This window comes from Capra hircus, chromosome 25, assembly GCF_001704415.2.
Source record: "Capra hircus breed San Clemente chromosome 25, ASM170441v1, whole genome shotgun sequence".
Lineage (NCBI taxonomy): Eukaryota > Metazoa > Chordata > Mammalia > Artiodactyla > Bovidae > Capra > Capra hircus.
In genome coordinates, this window is record NC_030832.1 from 38,716,317 (window position 1) to 38,735,944 (window position 19,628).

A 19,628-nucleotide genomic window follows, 5' to 3' on the forward strand; every position below is an offset into this window, starting at 1 on the left:
CACCCTGCCATAATTTTTTTCCCAATTGATATTGCCTTCAAGCAAAAAGCATGAGTAATTGTGTTCTGTGACTCTAAACAGAATAAATAAGATCTGAAATCAATTACATCATATGTAACTTTTAAAACTGATCAACTTGAAGTTAAATGCAAAATTTTCTAAAATGACCCCTAGAACTTATAATTTCCAGGCTCAATATCTGAATTTTAAGTTACTATGAAAGTAAAAGTGTTAGTCACTCAGCCATGTCCAACTCTTTATGACCCCATGGACTGGGGCTAGCCAGGCTCCTCTAACTGTGAGATTCCCCAGGCAAGAACACTGGAGTGGACTTGCCATATTCTTCTCCAAGGGATCTTCCGAACCCAGGGATTGAATCTGGGTCAGTTTAAGGCATTCTTTTTACTACTATTATTCACTTTCACAGATCTCTTTGCATACTGAATCAAAACATTTATTTTTCGACTGTATATGTATTTCTGGTTTCTTGTGATTTCAATCAAAATAAAGACAGTTAAAAGACACAGAAAAAGATATTTAGATATTTTTAAGTGAGTCCTATTCCTCTGGCAAGAGTAACAATGCATAAATGTACTAAACTAGGTAGAAAGACCATCAGGATCTGAACCATGAAGGTCAGTATTAAACTCTGAGGCACATAAGTGCAATGAACATTCTAAGAACACCTGGCTTTCTAAAGATGGCAACTTTAAAATGGAGGCTGCACCAACCGAGCTGCGGAACCCTTTAAGTGACTTTGTCCGGCAGAAAGCTACCCTGACTCCTGCTATCATCATTCAGTGAGCTGGGCCTGTCTTGGTGTCCCTGTTAATTTAACATAGATACAGGTGACTATCAAGGTCACTCATTCAGATAATTAATGAGCATTACCCCGCCAGGCGCCATGACAGAAGCGAACAAGACTGTTTTCCAGCCCTCTACGTGACCAAACTCTTTTCTACCACCTCCCTCAGCCCCACCCCGTGCACGGGAGAAGCTGCCGGGTGTAAGGATGGATGTCGCTGATATAACATTTCATGTTCTCATACCCGTCATAGGTGTTGTCAAGAGCATTAGGGCACTATCACTGTCTACTGGGGAGGGGAGAGGAGGACACTCCAATCTGTGAGGTCACCCCTAAACAGAAGAGCTTCGCCTGGTTTCCCCTTCAGACATTCCTCAAGGTTCTCTTGTTTAAGAAAAGACGTCATCCATCACTCCTAAGCTGGGCAGCGCGTGATACACCATTAGGCAGTAGGTAATTCTAAAGACTGAGAGCGGTAACATAGCATAACAGCAGCAAGGATGGGGCTGTGCGGGGACACTGGGTCACTCTGCGCTACGCCCCCCACTGCCTGGGCACTCTCCAGCAGGCCACTGGCTTGACCAGGATGCAGCCTCCCAAGGGCCGTTCCACTCTGGAACGCCACCCCTCTAAGCCTAAAGGAAAACCACGAGTGCCAGACGATGACTCCCTCCTTCCGTTCCACGGCCTGAAGCTGGGGAGGGTCTTCTGTCCAATGTGGCCCCTGAACCGCTGCAGCAGTCACCTGGGGAAACACACACTCCCTGAGTCTGAGTCGTCACGGACTCCCTGGGCCCATGCTGAGTGTCAGGGGATAAGAACGATTCAAGGCAAGACTGAGGTCTCACGGCGTGAGAGAGACTGGCTTTTGGTTTCAGAAACACTGATCGGCCTTCACGTCTGTCCCTAAAGGGCCAGGTGTCTGTGCGCGGCCCCTCAGTGAGACTGAGTGCCCGCTGCTGCGCCCCCAGGCGGTGCAGTCACCAGGGGCCCCCTGACGGGTCTGCACCAATTCCAGGGCCTCAGCGCTCACGTCCTCTGGGCGGGGAGTCTTCTAGAGACAATGACCCTTGCTAGGGAGTTTTCCTCCAGCCCCCTTCAGCCTTCCTCTCCCCGCAACATGTGTAACACTGGCGTCCAGCCAAAGGGACAGCACGTCTTCCATCCTCAGAGCTGCCACCAGACCCAAGGTAAAGGGGACTCACACGGAAACAGGGGCGAGGCTGGAGAAGTAAGGTCCACGTGTCCACGGAAGAGGGTCCCGCCTGACCTGACCCTCAGTCCTCAGGGCTCACGGGACAGCCCCAAGACCGTCACCAGGCACGAAAGCTCTACCTGCAGGACCATTTTCTCTGCACACACATCCCTCTTTTCCCCCTTCTTTCATGTACTCCTTAATAAGTCTTCACTGAGCCGTAAAGCATCCAGCTGCAAGTTCTAGAGAGGATATCCCAGCTGGCTTCCAGCAGACTCCGCCCAGAAGCTACCACGCCAGCACCTCTATATTATCACACACACACACCCCCCAATCACCCCCCCACTCCGGGCCAGCTTTATTACCAGCAGTGCTCTTTTCTGCTCCTCAGGGAGCTCAGGGCTTGAGGTAAACTCAAAGATGCTGGTCCTGACAAACAAAAGGCACTGAGGGATCCCCTGGCTTCCGTGATTCAACAACCACAAATTCACCAGAGCTTGCAAATTTAGAAAAAGAATCAAAACCAGCCTTCTTCTCCCTACAGGCTTTACACCAAGTGAACTGAATCACCGTTCCTTATTCCTCACTCAGCAAAACTTCCATTAAAACAGGTGGGTGGTTACCGTCCACGAGGCTCGCCGGGGGGGCCAAATGCAGATGGCCTAGTGGACCGTGTACATGAAGCTCCACCCACACACAGCGGGACCACTTGTTTCCATGTGGTCTGGGGCTCACGTGGCCACAATGACAGAGGTGACAGCTAAGCAGCCTTGACAGAGACTGCATGGCCCACAGTACTTACTATTTACAACAGCTTTTTATTTCACTTTAATAGTTACTATCTGGCCCCTTCAGAAAAAAAAAACGAATTGCCACCCCTGTTCCCCAGGGATCATGATATACAGCCATTCTATTGATAAACATATCAGGGGATGACTTTTAAAGTTCCTCCCATCTGTGCTCACCTTAAAGTCTATTTCTGGGTCCTTACAGCAGGATACACAGTTTGCAATTAACACTATTAATATCATTAAACTGCCCACAGAGAGGATCACAAAAGACGTGGTAATTTCTGCAACAGGTGCCTCCCCTGGAAAGAGAAATAAACAATGTTAACACAGGCATTCCAAACTTGACTTTAATAGGCGAATCAATATATTTTCTGCCAGATATAAGTGGGATAAATAATATCCCAGTAATACTATGGGATAAATAATATCCCAGTAATAAAATTATTCTCAAATGCTCAAGATAAAGCTGATGACCAACCTAGGATAAGAAGCTGAGTCTTTTTTTTTTTAACTTCTGATTTCAAAACAATTTTAGATTTACAGCAGAGTTATAGAGACAATGCAGAGAGTACCCGTACACCCTTCCCCCGGCTTCCACTGGCCTGAGCATCTGACATGGCGCGTTTATCAGAGCTAAGACAACAACACGTGTACTACACCACCAGCTGAACCCCCAACTGTACCTGGACTTTACCAGTTTTTCCATCAACACCCTTTTTCTTTGCCAGGATTCAACCGGGGCGACCGACGTTCCATTCACTCATCATGGCCTTAGTCTCATCCGACCTCTGATGTCTCTGCCCATGCTTCACGACTGTCACGCTTCTGAAGAATATCTGTCAGTGACTTTGCAAACTATCCCTCAACTGGGGCCGCCTGATGTCTTCTCAGAACTGGACTGATGTTACAAGTATGTGGGAAGAATCTAGAATACTGCCGGGTGAAACGTCCTTCCCGTGACATCGTATCTGGGCCACGTGATGTTTCGTGAAGCCGGGTCCCGGGGTCCCTGGTGGAGACCACCACAGTGAACAGTCTCCTCTTCCCTCTGCACATCCCTCTCTTCAGAAGCCGGTCACGGAGTCCGGGGCACACGCCCGGGGAGGAGAATTTAGCTGTGCTCCTTGGAGGGGAGCAGAGTTACTGGATGTGCAGGGGTAGGTTAAAGTGACTACAGTCACTGCTAACCGGGGGACGCGCTCTGAGGCTCCGCCCACACACCGGGTCTCTGGAAACCGATACACTGTGATGCTCTAATGCTGATTTTTCTATTTCCCTTAGTCCTTAAACACATACTACTTGGGACTCTTCTGTAAAGGAGAGCCGTCCCTCTTCCTGCACTTTTCAGCCACTGATAAAGTTATGAACTCATAGATACTTATTCTGTCCTATACTTTGGGTGATAATCCATTATTCTCATGACTCTGCAGCTCAGACTGTTCCAGCTTTGGCCCCATGGGGAGCTCTTTCAAGCTGATGCTTGGGTCCTTCGGACATGCCCCCCCCTTTTTTTTTTTACCTCCAACACTTCCTCACTCTGGCGCTACAGGGGGCTCCAGGCTCCCCTTATATTTTCCCTCTTCTGGCTTTAGAATCAGCCACTTCTTCAAGGAGCCCCGGTCATGATAGAGAAGCTGAAAACAACACACCTGTGACTATGGCCTGTGACCAGTTTCTTCTTGGGGGTGGGGGGACAGCTCAGAATAACTTCTACATCTTTAAAGGCGTGTTTCAAAAAGAATCTGCAGTAGACACTGCATGTGAGCCACCAAGAAGAAGCCTGTAACCCCTGTCGGGAGCATCAAGACTCTGACAGCTCACTTTCAGCAGATTCGGTTATCTAGACATCATCTTATTCAAGTAGGCTTACTCTGAACCTTTCTACTTTTTGTTAGAGCAAATTGTTCAGTCTCACCTACTGGTGTTTTACAAAGAAATATACTTTTCTTTCTCTCCTGCTTTGAGATATAACATATAGCATGGTGTACGTTTAAGGTGTACAACATGATAATTTGATACACGTATATATTGTGAAACAATTGCCACGGGAAAGTCAGAAACAAACTTTTCCACCTACGGCTAATCATGTGTTCAAAGGCACCAAGGAGGAAACCTGGAGACAAGTGAAGGAACGATGCCACTGTTTTCCTTAAACAAGACAACAGCCCGTGAAAAGAAAACAAACATCGAGCACACTCCTATGTGAGTAAACCACATTCTCGAGCATGACATGACTTCCCTGAAGAGCAAAGAGCTGCACATCGGTGCAGGACTACACTCCTTCCCAACAGCAAAAGGTCTACTGAGAGAGAGCACTGTGAACCCGCTGTGTCATGGGGGTTCGGACTCCACCGCTGCCTCCCTTCCTAAAGACAACATGGTTAACCAGGGCTGCCTAGAAGCTGCAGGCTCTAGATCAGCAAGACGGAGCACAGAGGGAAGTCCACACATGAGCAAGGAGGACCGCAGAGCTCACCCACCAGGGACACCGGCGTCCCTCGGGGAAGTGAGCCACGCGAGAAGCCTGCGCGGAGGGCCAGCCTCCGGGAACCAAGCCCAGCCCGGCCTGTGCTGCCCGCTGCTGTTGGCTCTCAGAACCGTCTCACTCCCCTGACTCTACAGTAAGGGCCAAAGACCACCCCTGAGGCTTAGGCGGCAAAGCACTCGCATATACGCTGTATCTCACTGATCTTCAAGACGTGCTTTGCCCACTGCAGTCTAAGATCACCACGTGTTAGGGGTATTTTATGCTTGAGAGGAAGCAGTTTTCATTGGCAGCATTTCTTCTTTCTTAATGGCAGAAAAATAAGGGAATGTTATAATTGGTCACATCTGAGATTTCACAGAGGATAAGTACTATTTTCATTTGATCATCAGGACACCAGCTCCATGTCACAAACAAGGACACCAACGTGCCCAGGAACACGAGGTAAGAAGGTGGCCAGGCCAGACTCTGGGTCCAGGGTGCTGGAGACAAGCCCTCCCCTCCGCCCCAATTCCCTCAATATCACATTGTTCTGTCTCACTGCTTTTAACATTCAAAAACAGCCTAACCTAAGTGCTTCAGACAGAAGCCTCTCACTATAATTAGGGCAGTTCACAATCTGGGGGCTCCCCTCCAAACTCCACTGAGCGAACAGTAAACAACTTTTCCCTCTCTTTCCATCCTTTTTATTATCATTACCACCTATCATAACATTTGATCAAAACTGCCTGAGGGCCACAATGATCTGATTCATAAAACTATCTCCTCTGAGTCATCAAGTAGGCATGAAAAGTCATACCCGTGTTAAAAATAACTAGTTATGCTGAGTTTTGCCCATCCATGATAATGTATTTATTTCTGTTATGACACTGCAGGGAGGGAGCTCAAACCCTCCCTGGGCTCTGTGACAACCTAGAGGGGTGGGATGGGGTGGGAGATGAGAGGGAGGTTCAAGAGGGAGGGGACATACACATACTTATGGCTGATTCATGTGGATGCCTGGCAGAAACCAACACAAGATTGTAAGGCAATTATCCTCTAATTAAAAATAAATAATTTTTTTTTTAAAAAAAAGACACTGCAGGGGCCTCTGCTCTGCTGGACTCAGATTTCTTCAATGTACACAAGTCTACTTCACCTCAGTGTCAGCCAGCCCACTGAGAGGATTCTAAATCAATAACCTTAAAAATTTACTAGGTAGCCTCGAGCAGAAATTTTCACAGTTTTACCACTTCTAAAAACAATTTCGTTGACAGTATTTTTCTTTTGATTGACCCAAAGTATTGTGATTTAAAAAGAGAGAAAAAAAGCTCTGTATATCAACAAAGAAAACTCCCATACACAAAAGATCCTGCATAAAATGAAGAAATCAAACCAGCCTCCCATGGGCTGCAAGGTGAGCTGGCTTTGCACAAACCGCAGAGAGGAAGCAAGCTGTAGAAGTGAGGAACTACAAGGAAACCCCCCGTGGCCCCCGCGGTCAGACTGTAAACCGGGCCCTGGAAGGTTCCTGGTTGCGACAGTTAGGCAGGTTGCAACTATGAAGACAGACAGCCTTCCTTTGATGTTCTCAGGCTGCAGCTTTCAGAAACGTGTAAGTCAAACCAATCACTGCCTAAAGAAAAACATCAATAATGACAGGAGTGTCTCCTCCGCACATCGAGGCCGCCTGGCTGATTACAAACTGGGAACAAGGATAATGAGAGGTTTGGGGTGCTTCATACACCTCCCCAAGACTCTGATGCAAAAACAAACAGCATCTCAAAGATACAGTCGGTGTAAGTTTTCATTTTAGTTCCCAAACCATTTTAATAGATATCTATCCAGCACCTGATTTAATAAGTTAGAAAACTTGAGAGACTCAAAGAGGTAGGTGCATATTATCTGCTTTACAGACAGGTAACCTGAGGAACACGATTTCTCAGTAATGACTCAGAGCAAGGGGGGTGTGCCACCCGATCAATAATCCCACCGTTATGAAGCCCTGCCTAGAACCCCCACCAGAACTTGAATACACGCACAATCAACTGAAGAGCCACCTGTGAATCTGTTTTCAAACTACATTAAAATTTTTCAAGGGTCACAGATGAAAGAGAAATGAGGACCAGCGTCAGGCCCCACAGAGGACTGCAACACGCTGACCCTCTCGTTCCGTCACTCCCGCTCGGTTACCGGCTGACACACCTTTACAAAGAAAACTGCCTCCTATTTACTATTCGGTTGCTCAGGGGTTCAAGCCATAAAGGGTGAGACTGAAGCTTCCAATTCTCTAATCACACAGCTCCTTCCTCTAGCCGCCAGTCCCCATCCTGAAGCTACTTAGGGACCTGCCAACATTCGTTCCAACACTCGCACAAGCTGGAAGTAAGACTGCCGGGAGAAATATCAATAACCTCAGATATGCAGGTGACAGCACCCTTATGGCAGAAAGCGAAGAGGAACTGAAGAGCCTCTTGATGAAAGTGAACGAGGAGAGTGAAAAAGCTGGCTTAAATCTCAACATTCAGAAAACGAAGATCATGGCATTCGGTCCCATCACTTCATGGCAAATAGATGGGGAAACAATGGAAACAGTGAGAGACTTTATTTTCTCTGGCTCCAAAATTACTGCAGATGGTGACTGCAGCCATGAAATTAAAGATGCTTGCTCCTTAGAAGAAAAGCTATGACCAACCAAGACAGCATATTAAAAAGCAGAGATTACTGTTTTGCCAACAAAGGTCCATCTAGTCAAAGCTATGGTTTTTCCAGTAGTCATGTGTGGATGTGAGAGTTGGACTATAAAGAAAGCTGAGCACTGAAGAATTAATGCTTTGGAACTGTGGTGTTGGAGAAGACTCTTGAGAGTCCCTTAGAGCGCAAGGAGATCAAACCAGTCAATCCTAAAGGAAATCAGTCCTGAATATTCATTGGAAGGATTGATGCTGAAGCTGAAATGCCAATACTCTGGCCACCTGATGCGAAGAACTGACTCATTGGAAAAGACCCTGATGCTGGCAAAGATTGAAGGCAGGAGAAAGGGAGGACAGAGGATGAGATGGTTGGATGGCATCACTGACTCGATGGACATGAGTTTGAGCAAACTGTAGGAGTTGATGATGAACAGGGAAGCGTGGCGTGCTGCAGTCCAGGGGGTCACAAAGAGTTGGACACGACTGAGTGACTGAACTGAACTGAACATTCGCTTCATTAACATAAATTCAGGTGTGGTGGGAGGGGCTTGTCATTAATAACAGATGCTATCATTCCTCCCAGTCAGGAAATGCCCAGGGCTTTAGGAACTCTGGGCCAGAAAAGGGGAAAAAGACCAAATGGATATATCCTTTTATGTCACAGGTATATATAGCCTAGAAAAGGAATCAAGAAACTATGGTCAGTTTGGTCAGGAAACTACTGGTCACTACCAATAGCTCAAAACGCTGCCCACTGTTAGTTCTGGTATGGCCTGCTAGCTAAAAATAGTATTTACATTCTAAAATAGTTTTAAAAAAATAATAATCATAGTATTTCATGGTTGTTGCTGCTTAGTCACTAAGTCATGTCTGACTCTTTCGCTGCGAACCCATGGACTATAGCCCACCAGCCTCCTCTGTCCATGGAGTCTCCTAGGCAAGAACACTGGAGTGGCTTGCCACTTCCTTCTCCAGGGGATATTCCCCACCCAGGGATGGAACCCATGTCTCCTGCATTGGCAGGTGGATTCTTTACCGTCTGAATCACCAGGGAGCATTATGCACGATGGGACATTCACTACCAATAGCTGATAATGCAAAGGAGCCTCTCCAAAAGAGGAGAGCGAAAAAGCTGGCTTGAAACTCAACATTCAAAAAACTAAGATCATGGCATCCAGTCCCATCACTTCATGGTGAACAGAAGGGGGAAAATTGGAAGCCGTGACAGATTTTATTTTCTGGGGCTCCAAAATCACTGTGGATGGTGACTGCAGCCATGAAAGTAAAAGACGCTTACTCCTTGGAAGGAAAGCTATGACAAACCTAGACAGCATATTAAAAAGCAGAGACATCACTCTGCTGACAAAGGTCCATATAGTCAAAGCTATGGTTTTTCCAGTAGTCATGTACAGATGTGAGAGTTGAACCATAAAGAAGGCTGAGCGCCAAAAAATTAATGCTTTTGAATTGTGTTAGAGAGGACTCTTGAGAGTCCCTTGGACTGCAAGGTGATCAAACCAGTCAATCCTAAAGGAAATCAACCCTGAGTATTCATTTGAAGGACTGACGCTGAAGCTCTGATACTTTGGCCACCTGATGTGAAGAGCTGACTCACTGGAAAAGATCCTAATGCTGGAAAGATCGAGGGCAGGAGAAGGGGGTGACAGAGGATGAGATGGTTGGATGGCGTCACTGACTCAATGAGCATGAATCTGAGCAGACAGACAGGAAGACAGTGAAGGACAGGGAAGCCTGGTGTGCTGCAGTTCATAGGATCGCAAACAGCTGCACACAACCTAGCAACTGAACAACAATGATTCAGAAAGACAATCTGCCATTAGGAGCCTCCAGATGGAGAAACACAGTATCCCCCACTACAGAAGTACAGCCAAAACAGAACCACCCAATAGTAACAAAATATCAAACTTGTATCTGACCAAGCCTCCAGCTCTAAACACCAATTAACAGGAAATAAAGCGGACAGTGGAATGTATTGAATTCCAAAACAAGAACATAACCAGCAAAATTCAGGCTACGAAAAACACTCAAGGAGAAAAACCTGATGAATTACAAGGAGAGAGAGAGAAAGATGAAGAAGGAATTAGAAGAGAGTTTAAGAAAGACATACCAACCAAGTGCAATGTACAGGTGAAACATGATTCAGAATCATCTGAAACATGACTCAAAACCGTAAAAAAAAAAAAAGACAACACTGAGACAGCTGGAAAGCTGTGCACTGACAAGTGGCCGCCTGAGAGGAGCATGGTTCTAGCTCTCCTGGGAAGAATGCGACACTACTTCTGTTTTTAAGAGTTATCTTAACCTCTTACAGATAGTGACCTACTTAGCTATGTCTGAAATTCGCTCCAAGGTAGTATGATGGTAGAGAAAGTGATGGGGGTAGTATGAAGCAAGCTGGCCTCCAGCAGATTCAAACTGGGTGAAAGGTACGAACATGGGAACTCACTGTAGCCCCTGTCTGGTCTTATGTGTGTTTGAAGTTTTTCATGTATTAAATAATTTCTTCACATCTATTAAGTAAAGCTTAAATAGGGGGAGAAAAAAAAAGTAGCTATAACAATTTACAATCCATGTGTCAGTTTGCTGGAAACGCTGTCACGGACCACGAACTGGCACAGACAGTTCTGGAGGCTGCAAGCCCCAGATGAAGGGTGGGCAGGGCTGGTTCCGCGGAGCTGTGGGACACGGCCTGCGGCTCCCCAGCATCTTCACATGGCCTTCCCCTGACGCCTGTCTATCTCTGTATCCAAATGTCCCCTGCACACAAGGGCATGCTCATGCTGGACCACAGCCCTCCTCACGACCTCATCACCTCTGTAAGACCCCGTCTGCAAACCAGGTCACACTCTGAGTTACCAGAGGTTAGGGCTTCAGTGCATGAATTTGGGACGGGTGTTCAGTTTAACCCATCTGCGTATGTTTAAATGAAAACAAGAAAAAAAACCAGCAAGAAAGAGAACAGGTCGGGACAGTGTCACATGAGGTCACCAGGGACCACAGACGGCGCCTCCAGGGAGGACGCCAGGGGTGCTCTGTGTTCTCATCCGTCTCAACAGAAGGGTTTCCCAGCTCATCAGCCCAAAGTCCAAGCTCCTTAACAAGCCCTGCAGAGTCCCCGGCCCTCCAGACCCTGGCCAGGCTCTCCACCTGGAGCAAAGACGCTCCCAGTCCTTTCAGATGGACCCTCTCTCACCTCAGCCTTCCAGTTCACCTTCTCCCCTTCCCCCAAAATCCATCATAGACCTACCAGTTAACAGGATAAACTCAGACTTTCAGGGTCAAACAAATAAGACCAAAAAGTAGCATTCCCTGAGTAACCTGCGCTCTTACTCAGCAAGGGTTCTCCCCATCACCACACACTCTCAGTCCGCAGCCTGGGGCGCCCCCGCCCACGCCAGTTCCCCACACACTCTTCCCCTGTCCATTCGCGTTGCAGAACTAAGAGTTTAGCAAAGCTCTTCCAGGTCTTAAAAGCTGCGTTTCCCCGAACCGACGTTCTCCTGTGATGAGTATCTGCCCCACCCGCCCCGCTCTCCGCACATCTCCTCTCCCGCGAAGCCGCCAGAGCGTCCCGCCCGGCCCTGCAGCAGCAGGAGGCTCGGAGGCCCCTCTCCTGCACGGTGCCGGACGCGGGGAGGCCCCGCACACAAGGAGCCCCTGGGGCCTCCTCTGACACCGGGAACGGGAACCTCAACGGCCGCCTTCACAGACGCGACGCCAGCTCTGCGCAGGTCTGGACGCGGGGCGGCAGCCTGCCCGGGCCCCGTCGCGGACCACCACGGCCGGCAGCTTCCGCGGCAAGACTCGACCGCCGCACACCCTGCAGGCTGGAAGCCCAAGCCCCAGGCCGGCGGGGCCGCCTCCGGAGGCCTCGCCCGGGGCCTGCATTCCTCGACGAGGGCTCGCCGCTTCCTCCCAGCGAGCATCCTATGGCTCCTTGTGTTCAAACTTCCTCTTCGAGTGAGGACTCCAGGCATACTGGGTTAGCAATTAATTAACACCATCACTTCTTCAAAGGCCTGGTCCTCCGATACAGTCAGTCACGTTCCCAAGTTGGAGGGGGCTCAGTTGGGCCCCTAACATGGTAAATGGATTAATTTAGGAACACCATCCCCTCTGGCAGGGGACCCCTCCTTGTCGGCACCAGAGACAAGTATCCGCTGCCTTCCCCTTCCTCACTGGCCTCCCAGGACGCCGTGGTGTGAAAAAGGGAACACACTGAACGGCCGTTAGAGTGAGTGTCAGACACGTGCATCACCCTTCTGCTCTCCACCCTCACCTTCAGGAGACATGCGTGAGACACTCCGGTGTCCACTTGACAATTAAAGCTGGTGCCCACCGGACTGACCAGGCGGAACTCGGGGAAGCGAAGGACCAGCAGTCTTCCAAACCGGTCCTGATATCCAGGCCATCCTCCTTTCCCAACATCCTGACAAGTAGCTCTCCTCCCTGGAGACAAGTCGAATGAATTGTCATCATGCTACTTGAGGAAAAACATTGAGACCACCAGAGCAGATCACACATTTTTATTTAACACCTCAAGATTATAGACCCATCTATCATAACGGTCTCCTGTACACGGAATCTTCAGTCACTAAAGGTTTTCCTGGTCTCTCAATCTAACAATACACTTATTTATAATAACATTCAACACTCTAGACTCTCCCCAGTAAACTCCAATATGAGGCAGGGAAAGTGAAGCCCAGCACTAAATATATCCACCACACAGAATAGCAAGTAGTGTGCTGACATGAAGTGGATACATCAGAGGTTCCACAAAGACCCCGAAGCCAGGACATCAACAGCCCTGAAGAACACACCATGCTGTGTGGCCATCAGTGACGTGCTCTCCAAGCTCAGCCCAGCCCCCTGTTCTCTCACCTGCAGAGACGTGGTGCGCTTTGAGTACCTGGGAATGAGATCATTTCAGATGAAGCTGTTGTTTCTCTCAGCCGTTTCCAATTAAATCTGTTATCAGAGGCTCGTTTCATTCCAATTTTAAAAACACTGACTAGGACAGGGGCTACCACAAAAGAGCAACGGCGGCACGGCCAAGGGAATGGCAGGTTTAGATGGCGCCCGCCAGGCCAAGGCCCCACACCACAGGGAAATGGCAGCAGGAACCACACTTTACGAACCCGACTCTCAATTAGGGTGACGGCATAGCTGGGGTGCGGAGTCATCCACAGTGCCGGGTGTCTGTGACACTCTGCGTCAGGACCTCCCTGCGATCCGGGACGCCAGCTCACCGCCAGGCAGCTCTGGCCCGAGAAGCAGAAACGCAGGGCCAGTGTCCCGGGGCTTCGTCCCTTACAACCGGCCCCTTCGGTGCACCCCCGAGGTCGGGGGAAAGGGACGCTCAGTCTTTCCATGCAACCTCCCGCTGAAGCCTGTAGCATAGTGCAGGCAAGTCAATGGCAGTACTGTGTTCACAACACTTAGCTAATGCACTTTCTGCACAAGAAGGCCAAAAAGGAAACGAGAGACGACCTAGATGCTCCTTACTTCCCAGGCAGGGCTGACCCTTAACATCCTAGGAAAACGTGCCCATCTGTTTCTCTAAAATGTCCTACAACACCTTGATGAAGCGAGTGGTCTTAGAACCTTTCTGACAGGAATTCCTAAGGTCTAACTTAAAACTCTTGCCAATATAATTAAAACACATTTCCAGGCAAAGTGTCTTTAAAACTTCTCTCTTCAGAGAGGAAGCAGATGGGGTCTGGCTGCTGCTAGACTGGCCAAAGGGATGGATGGACTGGAGCAGGGGTACAGAAAATTCACTGTACTCTTCTATTTTCACAAATGTTCAAAATGCTCCATAATAAAGCGCTACCTTCGTAACTAAGCCGGAAACTGCTCACACCACTGGACAAGGTTCTGCAGAGCATCAAGGGAAGAGTCCTGAGGGTTTCCTACCTGAGAATGCCCACTGGTTTTTGTCTTTATATTATACAGAAAAACAGACCTAATCACAATTTAACCCAATACAACTGGGTGTCTCCAGACACTTAGGCGTCCAGCCCAAGACGAGAGACCTACAGATAATCAGAGGAGTCCTGGGGACAGTGTCTCTCTCATGGAAATGGCTATTCCATCACCCAACTGTGATGTTCACACATCAGGAAGCGACCCCAACCCCCAAGATGTTGGCTCATTCAGCAAGTGTTCACCAAGCATCTCCTGCAGGACAGACACCGCTGCAGGTTTCAGAAGCACAGAAGTGGGAAGAACGGAGCCCTGTCCTTGCAGCTTCTGCTCTCCTGCAGGGAGATGGACCACAAGCAAATTAAAAAGCATACAGTACCTGGGATGCTGATGAGCCATGTGGAAAAATAAAGCAGGGGAGACTGTCAAGTCATCAGGGAACACATTCTCATATTAGGGAGTTCACACGAGAGATGATGGTGGTTTGGTCCCAGGTGGTTAGAAAAATAGCTAACACTTAGCAGTGCCTACTATGTTCCAGGCACTGCTTTAATCTCACCCAGCCCCACAACAACCCTTTTGGGAGGGTTGTCTGTCTGAAGCCCCACACTAAAGAGAAGACGATGAGCCTCAGAGAGGCAGAGCTGCTTCTCCCAGGTCACAGAGCTCCCACGGGGTGATGCCCGGATGAGTGGGGAGCGGGAAGCACGCCTCATTCCAGGGCAGTGGGGCGGGGATGCCCAGGACCTGGGGGCAGGGGCGACACAGAGTGTGAGGGGAGGGGTCATGGAGGACCTCCCATCAGTGCCCCTCACTCTTCAACACAGGCAGGCTCTCAAAGATGACCTGACGTCTGAGAAAACCCTCCTGAAAAACAGTCAAAGCAAGTGACAGACCCAGAGAGAGAAAAGGGGGACTTGAAGGACACAGACGGTACAAGGGTTTTAAGAAAAGAAACTATACAAAACTATAATTAATACCCTCAGAAATAAGAGAAGATACTGCACTCATGAGAAGATGCTATTTAGAAGGGAGTGGGGAGGAAAAACTCCTGGAAATAAAACGTAATAGAAAAAAAACAAAGGCAGCCACAGAGTAGCAGGAAGAGATGAAACAAGAACAAAAAGGAGCGTCGAGACTCATTCCAAGGAGCCCAACACTGAACGAAGAGAAGTCCCGGAGGAAAAGGAAAGGAATTTTTAGAAATGTGTGACGAGATTCTTCTGGAACCACACCCACTCTCCAGATTCAAGAGACCCACAGAGCACCTGTCTGGGTGAGTGGGGCGAACGGCAAAAACTCACACCAAGGCATCGCCTTGCCACTTTCCGGAACGCAGAGAGGCAGTCCCCAAAGCTCCCATCCCAGGAGGGCAACCGAGGGCACGCAGGCAGGAAATCAGGTGCCACGGGCCTGGCAGCAGAGCCACCGCCTGGGCCTGGCCCGGGCACAGCCACCGAGAGGAGAGTCAACTCCTGCTGAGGAGGGTGGGACAAATGGATGACACATTCACGAAAAACTCAGGAAATGACAACAACATCCAGGAAACACAAAACATGTCGGAGAAATTTAATCATCAGAAACACGATAGGGCCAGCTGTGAATAATCTGTAGTCACAAAAATATGAACGCTGAGTGCTGATTTAACCAAGAAGTGTAAATAATGATGCTGAGAAGGGGAAGAGTATATGGGTACATACATTCTCTTCTTCCACAGTAGAAACTCAGTATCTACTTAAACCAAGGAACAGTGGTTTAAGCCTGTTCTTCAGCAAGATGAGGGGGAGCAGTGGGATGAGGAAGGCCAGGACAGGGGCTCCCTGGGCTATTTCTATCATAAGCCCCGGAACACTTCCACTTTCAAAGCATGCACGTGCATTAACTTATACACACAGAGAGCACGGGGGAACGGAACAGAAAACAGAGGCGCTGGGCCAGGGGACAAAATTTAAGGAATGGGATGAAGAAACACGGTCAAACAGGAACGATGACGCTGTGGAGGCAGATGGAGACACGGGGCCCAAGCTGCTCAGAACGCAGAGGAGGACGGCATTTAAAAAGTGACCTGAAAAGGAATGTGATGATCAGTAGCAAAAGAACCGAAAGAATGGCTTGCACTTTTACCGAAAGAATGGTTTGTGCTTTTTTTAACTACTCCTGAGTCCCTCGAACTGCAAGGAGATCCAACCAGTCTATCCTAAAGGAAATCAGTCCTGAATACTCATTGGAAGGACTGATGCTGAAGCTGAAACTCCAATACTTTGGTCACCTGATGCGAAGAGCTGACTCATTTGAAAAGACCCTGATGCTGAGAAAGATTGAGGACAGGAGGAGATGGGAACAACAGAGGATGAGATGGTTGGATGGCATCACTGACTCGATGGACATGAGTTTGAGTAAGCTCTGGGAGTCCGTGGTGGACAGGGAGGACTGGCGTGCTGCAGTCCATGGGGTCGCAAAGAGTTGGACACAGCTGAGCGACTGAACTGAAAATTTATACTAACAAAGTTATTCAAAAGTAGAATAAAGCTATGATGCAGCAAAACATACACGTTAAATAGTCATCTATTATAAGTAAACCAGGAGAGGGTCCAGGAGAGAACCCGGAAGCTGCTGCAGCTGCCTGAGCCCTGGGAGGAAGCAGAGCTGAGGAACCACAGGGTCAAGGGCACCCATCAAGGCGCTGGTCTTACAGAGCTGAGGAAAGTGTGTCTAGGACGCCAGGCACATTTCCTGACACCTGCCCAAGACGCTTCACCATGTGTACACAAGCCATCTGCTCACCAGCACTCTTCTTGGGATCCACAGCCTCCAGCAGATTCCTGACAGGGTCCAGGCCTCAATAGCACTGATTTAATCACAGCACCTAAAGTATTTTTCGTGTTCACAAGTGAGGATTTACAAGTTTATGATTACACTTCTTTCAAGTCAGAAATATTTTTTATCACCTTTAATTAAACACTGCAACTCAACTCGGAGGCAGCAGTGGTTGTTCCCACAAATTAAAAAAAAAAAAAAAAAAACAACTAAAGATGAATGTGCTTTTCTGAGCCTTATTATGGAAGTCAGCATGTCAGTCTCCTAACTCATAAGGAATTATCTTTACTATTTCAAGGGTCAACTAAACAATAGATACCTCTGAATTTCACCCAGGACTTTGAGATTAAAAAACGGAAATAAATATCCAGAGGGAAAACAACTGGGAGCAGCCATGCACGCTGATCACTCCAACCAAAGCGTCCTGCAAGATCGAGGCGAGCGCCCGAGAGCTGGGCGGGCGGGCGCCAGGTCCCCTCGGCCACGAGGAAGTCGGGCTCCGACGGCTCCACGGCGGCGTTGAACCGACTGCTTCCCTTCCCTGGGCCCCACCTCCCCCTCCTGAGAACTGGCCTTTCTGCTCTAAAGTTCTCACACAAAGATTTTATAAGTCCAAACCTGGACGAGTCCATCAAGTGTCTCACTTGAACAGTGAGTGAAAAATGGTGAAAACTGGTTATTGAGAACCTTTTATTGAAGTTAATTTCTTTTTTTAAAGCAAACCAAGTTGAATTACAGGCTTCTGGAGTGTACCCTGGCAGCAGGCCTCTGGTGAAGTGTTCTCAGGGCACTATTTTCGTTAAGTTTGTTATTTTTCAGCGCCTCACCAGCAATCAGTGTCCGGGTGCGCTGCGTTTTAATAACGGTCTGAAGTCAGAGTCGGGGGGAGGCACGCGGGGGGGTTCTGGGCCTGGAATCGGCAGGCCGCATCCTTGGAAAGTAACACTTGCTGCTGACCCTGGACCGCTCCAGGAGGCATGCTGCCAGGCAGCCCTGGGAAAAAGGAATTTTTTTTCCTGCTGGAAGGAGCGCAGGTTGAATTTATGGGGGGTTCTGAGGAAGAATCTGCAGCGTGAAAGATGCTTTAAACTTAAATTCAGAGGCTAATCTGAGAGGTAACCAGTAGATCACAACCTTTGGTTTTGTAGTAAGAAGCTGAAGCTACAGAATTTTACAATTACTGGTTGGTCAGAGGAGATATTTCAAATGTGCAGGATAACTGCAAACTCATCCACCTCTGGCTTCTAAGTCCAGAATGGCTTAGAGGTTCACTCACCATAATTAAAGGCTGCAATTACAGCACGTTAACGCAAGCCTCCTGTTCAGTGTAGCAAAAAGGGAAAAAAAGACATTTTCAGGATGGACTTTGAACATGGACCTCAAAGAGGGAAAAAAAAAAAACCTATGAGTTTTTAAAACTGACATCACAGCGGTTTCACTTTGGGCTAAGAGCAACTTCTCTCTCAAAAATCAGTAGCCTAGAAGCTTAAAATGAAATTCTTTTCTCCTATGTTAGGCATACATGTTGCAAAAAAAAAGTCCAAAATTATCTGTACTGGTGTGTGTGGTCGATGATGCTCTTAATCAAACCCAAATCATTATACAGTTGTCACACTGAAGCGTTTTGAGAGCGAGTTTTCTTTCTTTAGCTCATCATACGTTGTACATATCAATACACTCACAGCAAATACATTAAAATACATCAACAAGCTTAAAAAAAAAGTTACCTGTTGAAAAATACAAAATGGGCTACAAATATGAGGCTATTCCAAAAGAATCCGGCTGAGAAAAACTAACTTGTTTTTTTATAGTACAGTGTTAACAACATGGTTATCATACTGCACCGCTGTCCTGTAGGTGGAGAATCAGGGGCTCTCACACGGCGTGCACACCTGTCACCTGGGGAGCCGGGAGCGTCCTGAGTTCCACCTGCTTGAGCCGAGTTTCCCTGCTGGTCTGGGCTGAGACCCGGCAGGCCAGGGCAGGCCCATCGGCACCACAAGGTGCTCAGCTCACAGCGCTGGCAACTGTCTGTCAGGCCACCAGCTCACAGCTCTTTTACTGATTACTTATACAGAGTATTTTTAAAATGTAAAGAGGCTATTATTCACACTGCCTCCCAGAGAATGGGTTAAAATCATGGGGGAAAAGAAAAAAAAGGCCTCTGGAGTGGTAGGTGGTGTGTTTTCCGCCCTGAAGTTTGTGCATTCCTTTGTGGTTATGGCACACGTAACTTCTCACAGGAAGATTCTTCAGAACAACATTCACGTACAGTGACCAGGAGCAGAGATCTCGTCAGATCTTAGGTGTTGACATTAATTTTTAAATTTTAAATTGTTCTTTCTTCCTTGAGTCTCACAAGCTCCCCAAGTCAACAGGTTCCTATTAAATAACTGAGATTATCTCGCCTCCAGTAGAAGACAGGCTTCCCAGGTGGCTCCGTGAGAAAGAACCTGCCTGCAAGGCAGGACACACATGAGACGTGGGCTCAACCCCTGGGTCAGGAAGATACCCTAGAGGAAGGAATGGCAATCTACTCCCCTGTTCTTGCCTGGGGAGCCCCACGCGCAGAGGAGGAGCCTGGCGGGCTACAGTTCAGGAGGTCACAAAGAGTCGGACACGACTGAACGACGCGGAGCGCGTGCAGCACGATCGAGCGTTTCGTGTTGCGGGGTTGGAGAAATCACCACAGAAGTATTACACACGCAGACTTCTGGGCCAACCTCCAGAACTCCAATCCAGCTGGTGCGCTTGGGGGCCCCCAATCTGCATCTCTACAAGCACCCAGCTGATCTTGATGTAAGTGACTCTGTTTTATAAAAACAGCTTTATTTTTTCCTGAAACATTTTCAGCTGAACTGAAACCATGGCCAGGACTGATATCAAACCAATGGGGGCCACCAGGCAGGTGAAAAAG

At 48.2% G+C, this 19,628-nt stretch overlaps 1 protein-coding gene across 4 annotated transcripts in view; it reads right to left on the reverse strand.

The window, feature by feature from the left end:
- Positions 1 to 19,628, reverse strand: part of LMTK2 (lemur tyrosine kinase 2) — a 74,617-nt gene that overhangs the window by 46,163 nt on the left and 8,826 nt on the right. For 3 of the 4 annotated variants that reach the window (XM_018040575.1, XM_018040576.1, XM_018040573.1), the window contains exon 2: positions 2,966 to 3,090. In XM_018040575.1, the coding sequence (XP_017896064.1) occupies positions 2,966 to 3,090 (125 nt within the window). Of the gene's footprint in view, positions 1 to 731; positions 1,044 to 2,965; positions 3,091 to 19,628 lie in introns of those variants that run through there. The other variant, XM_018040577.1, reaches the window with a different exon arrangement.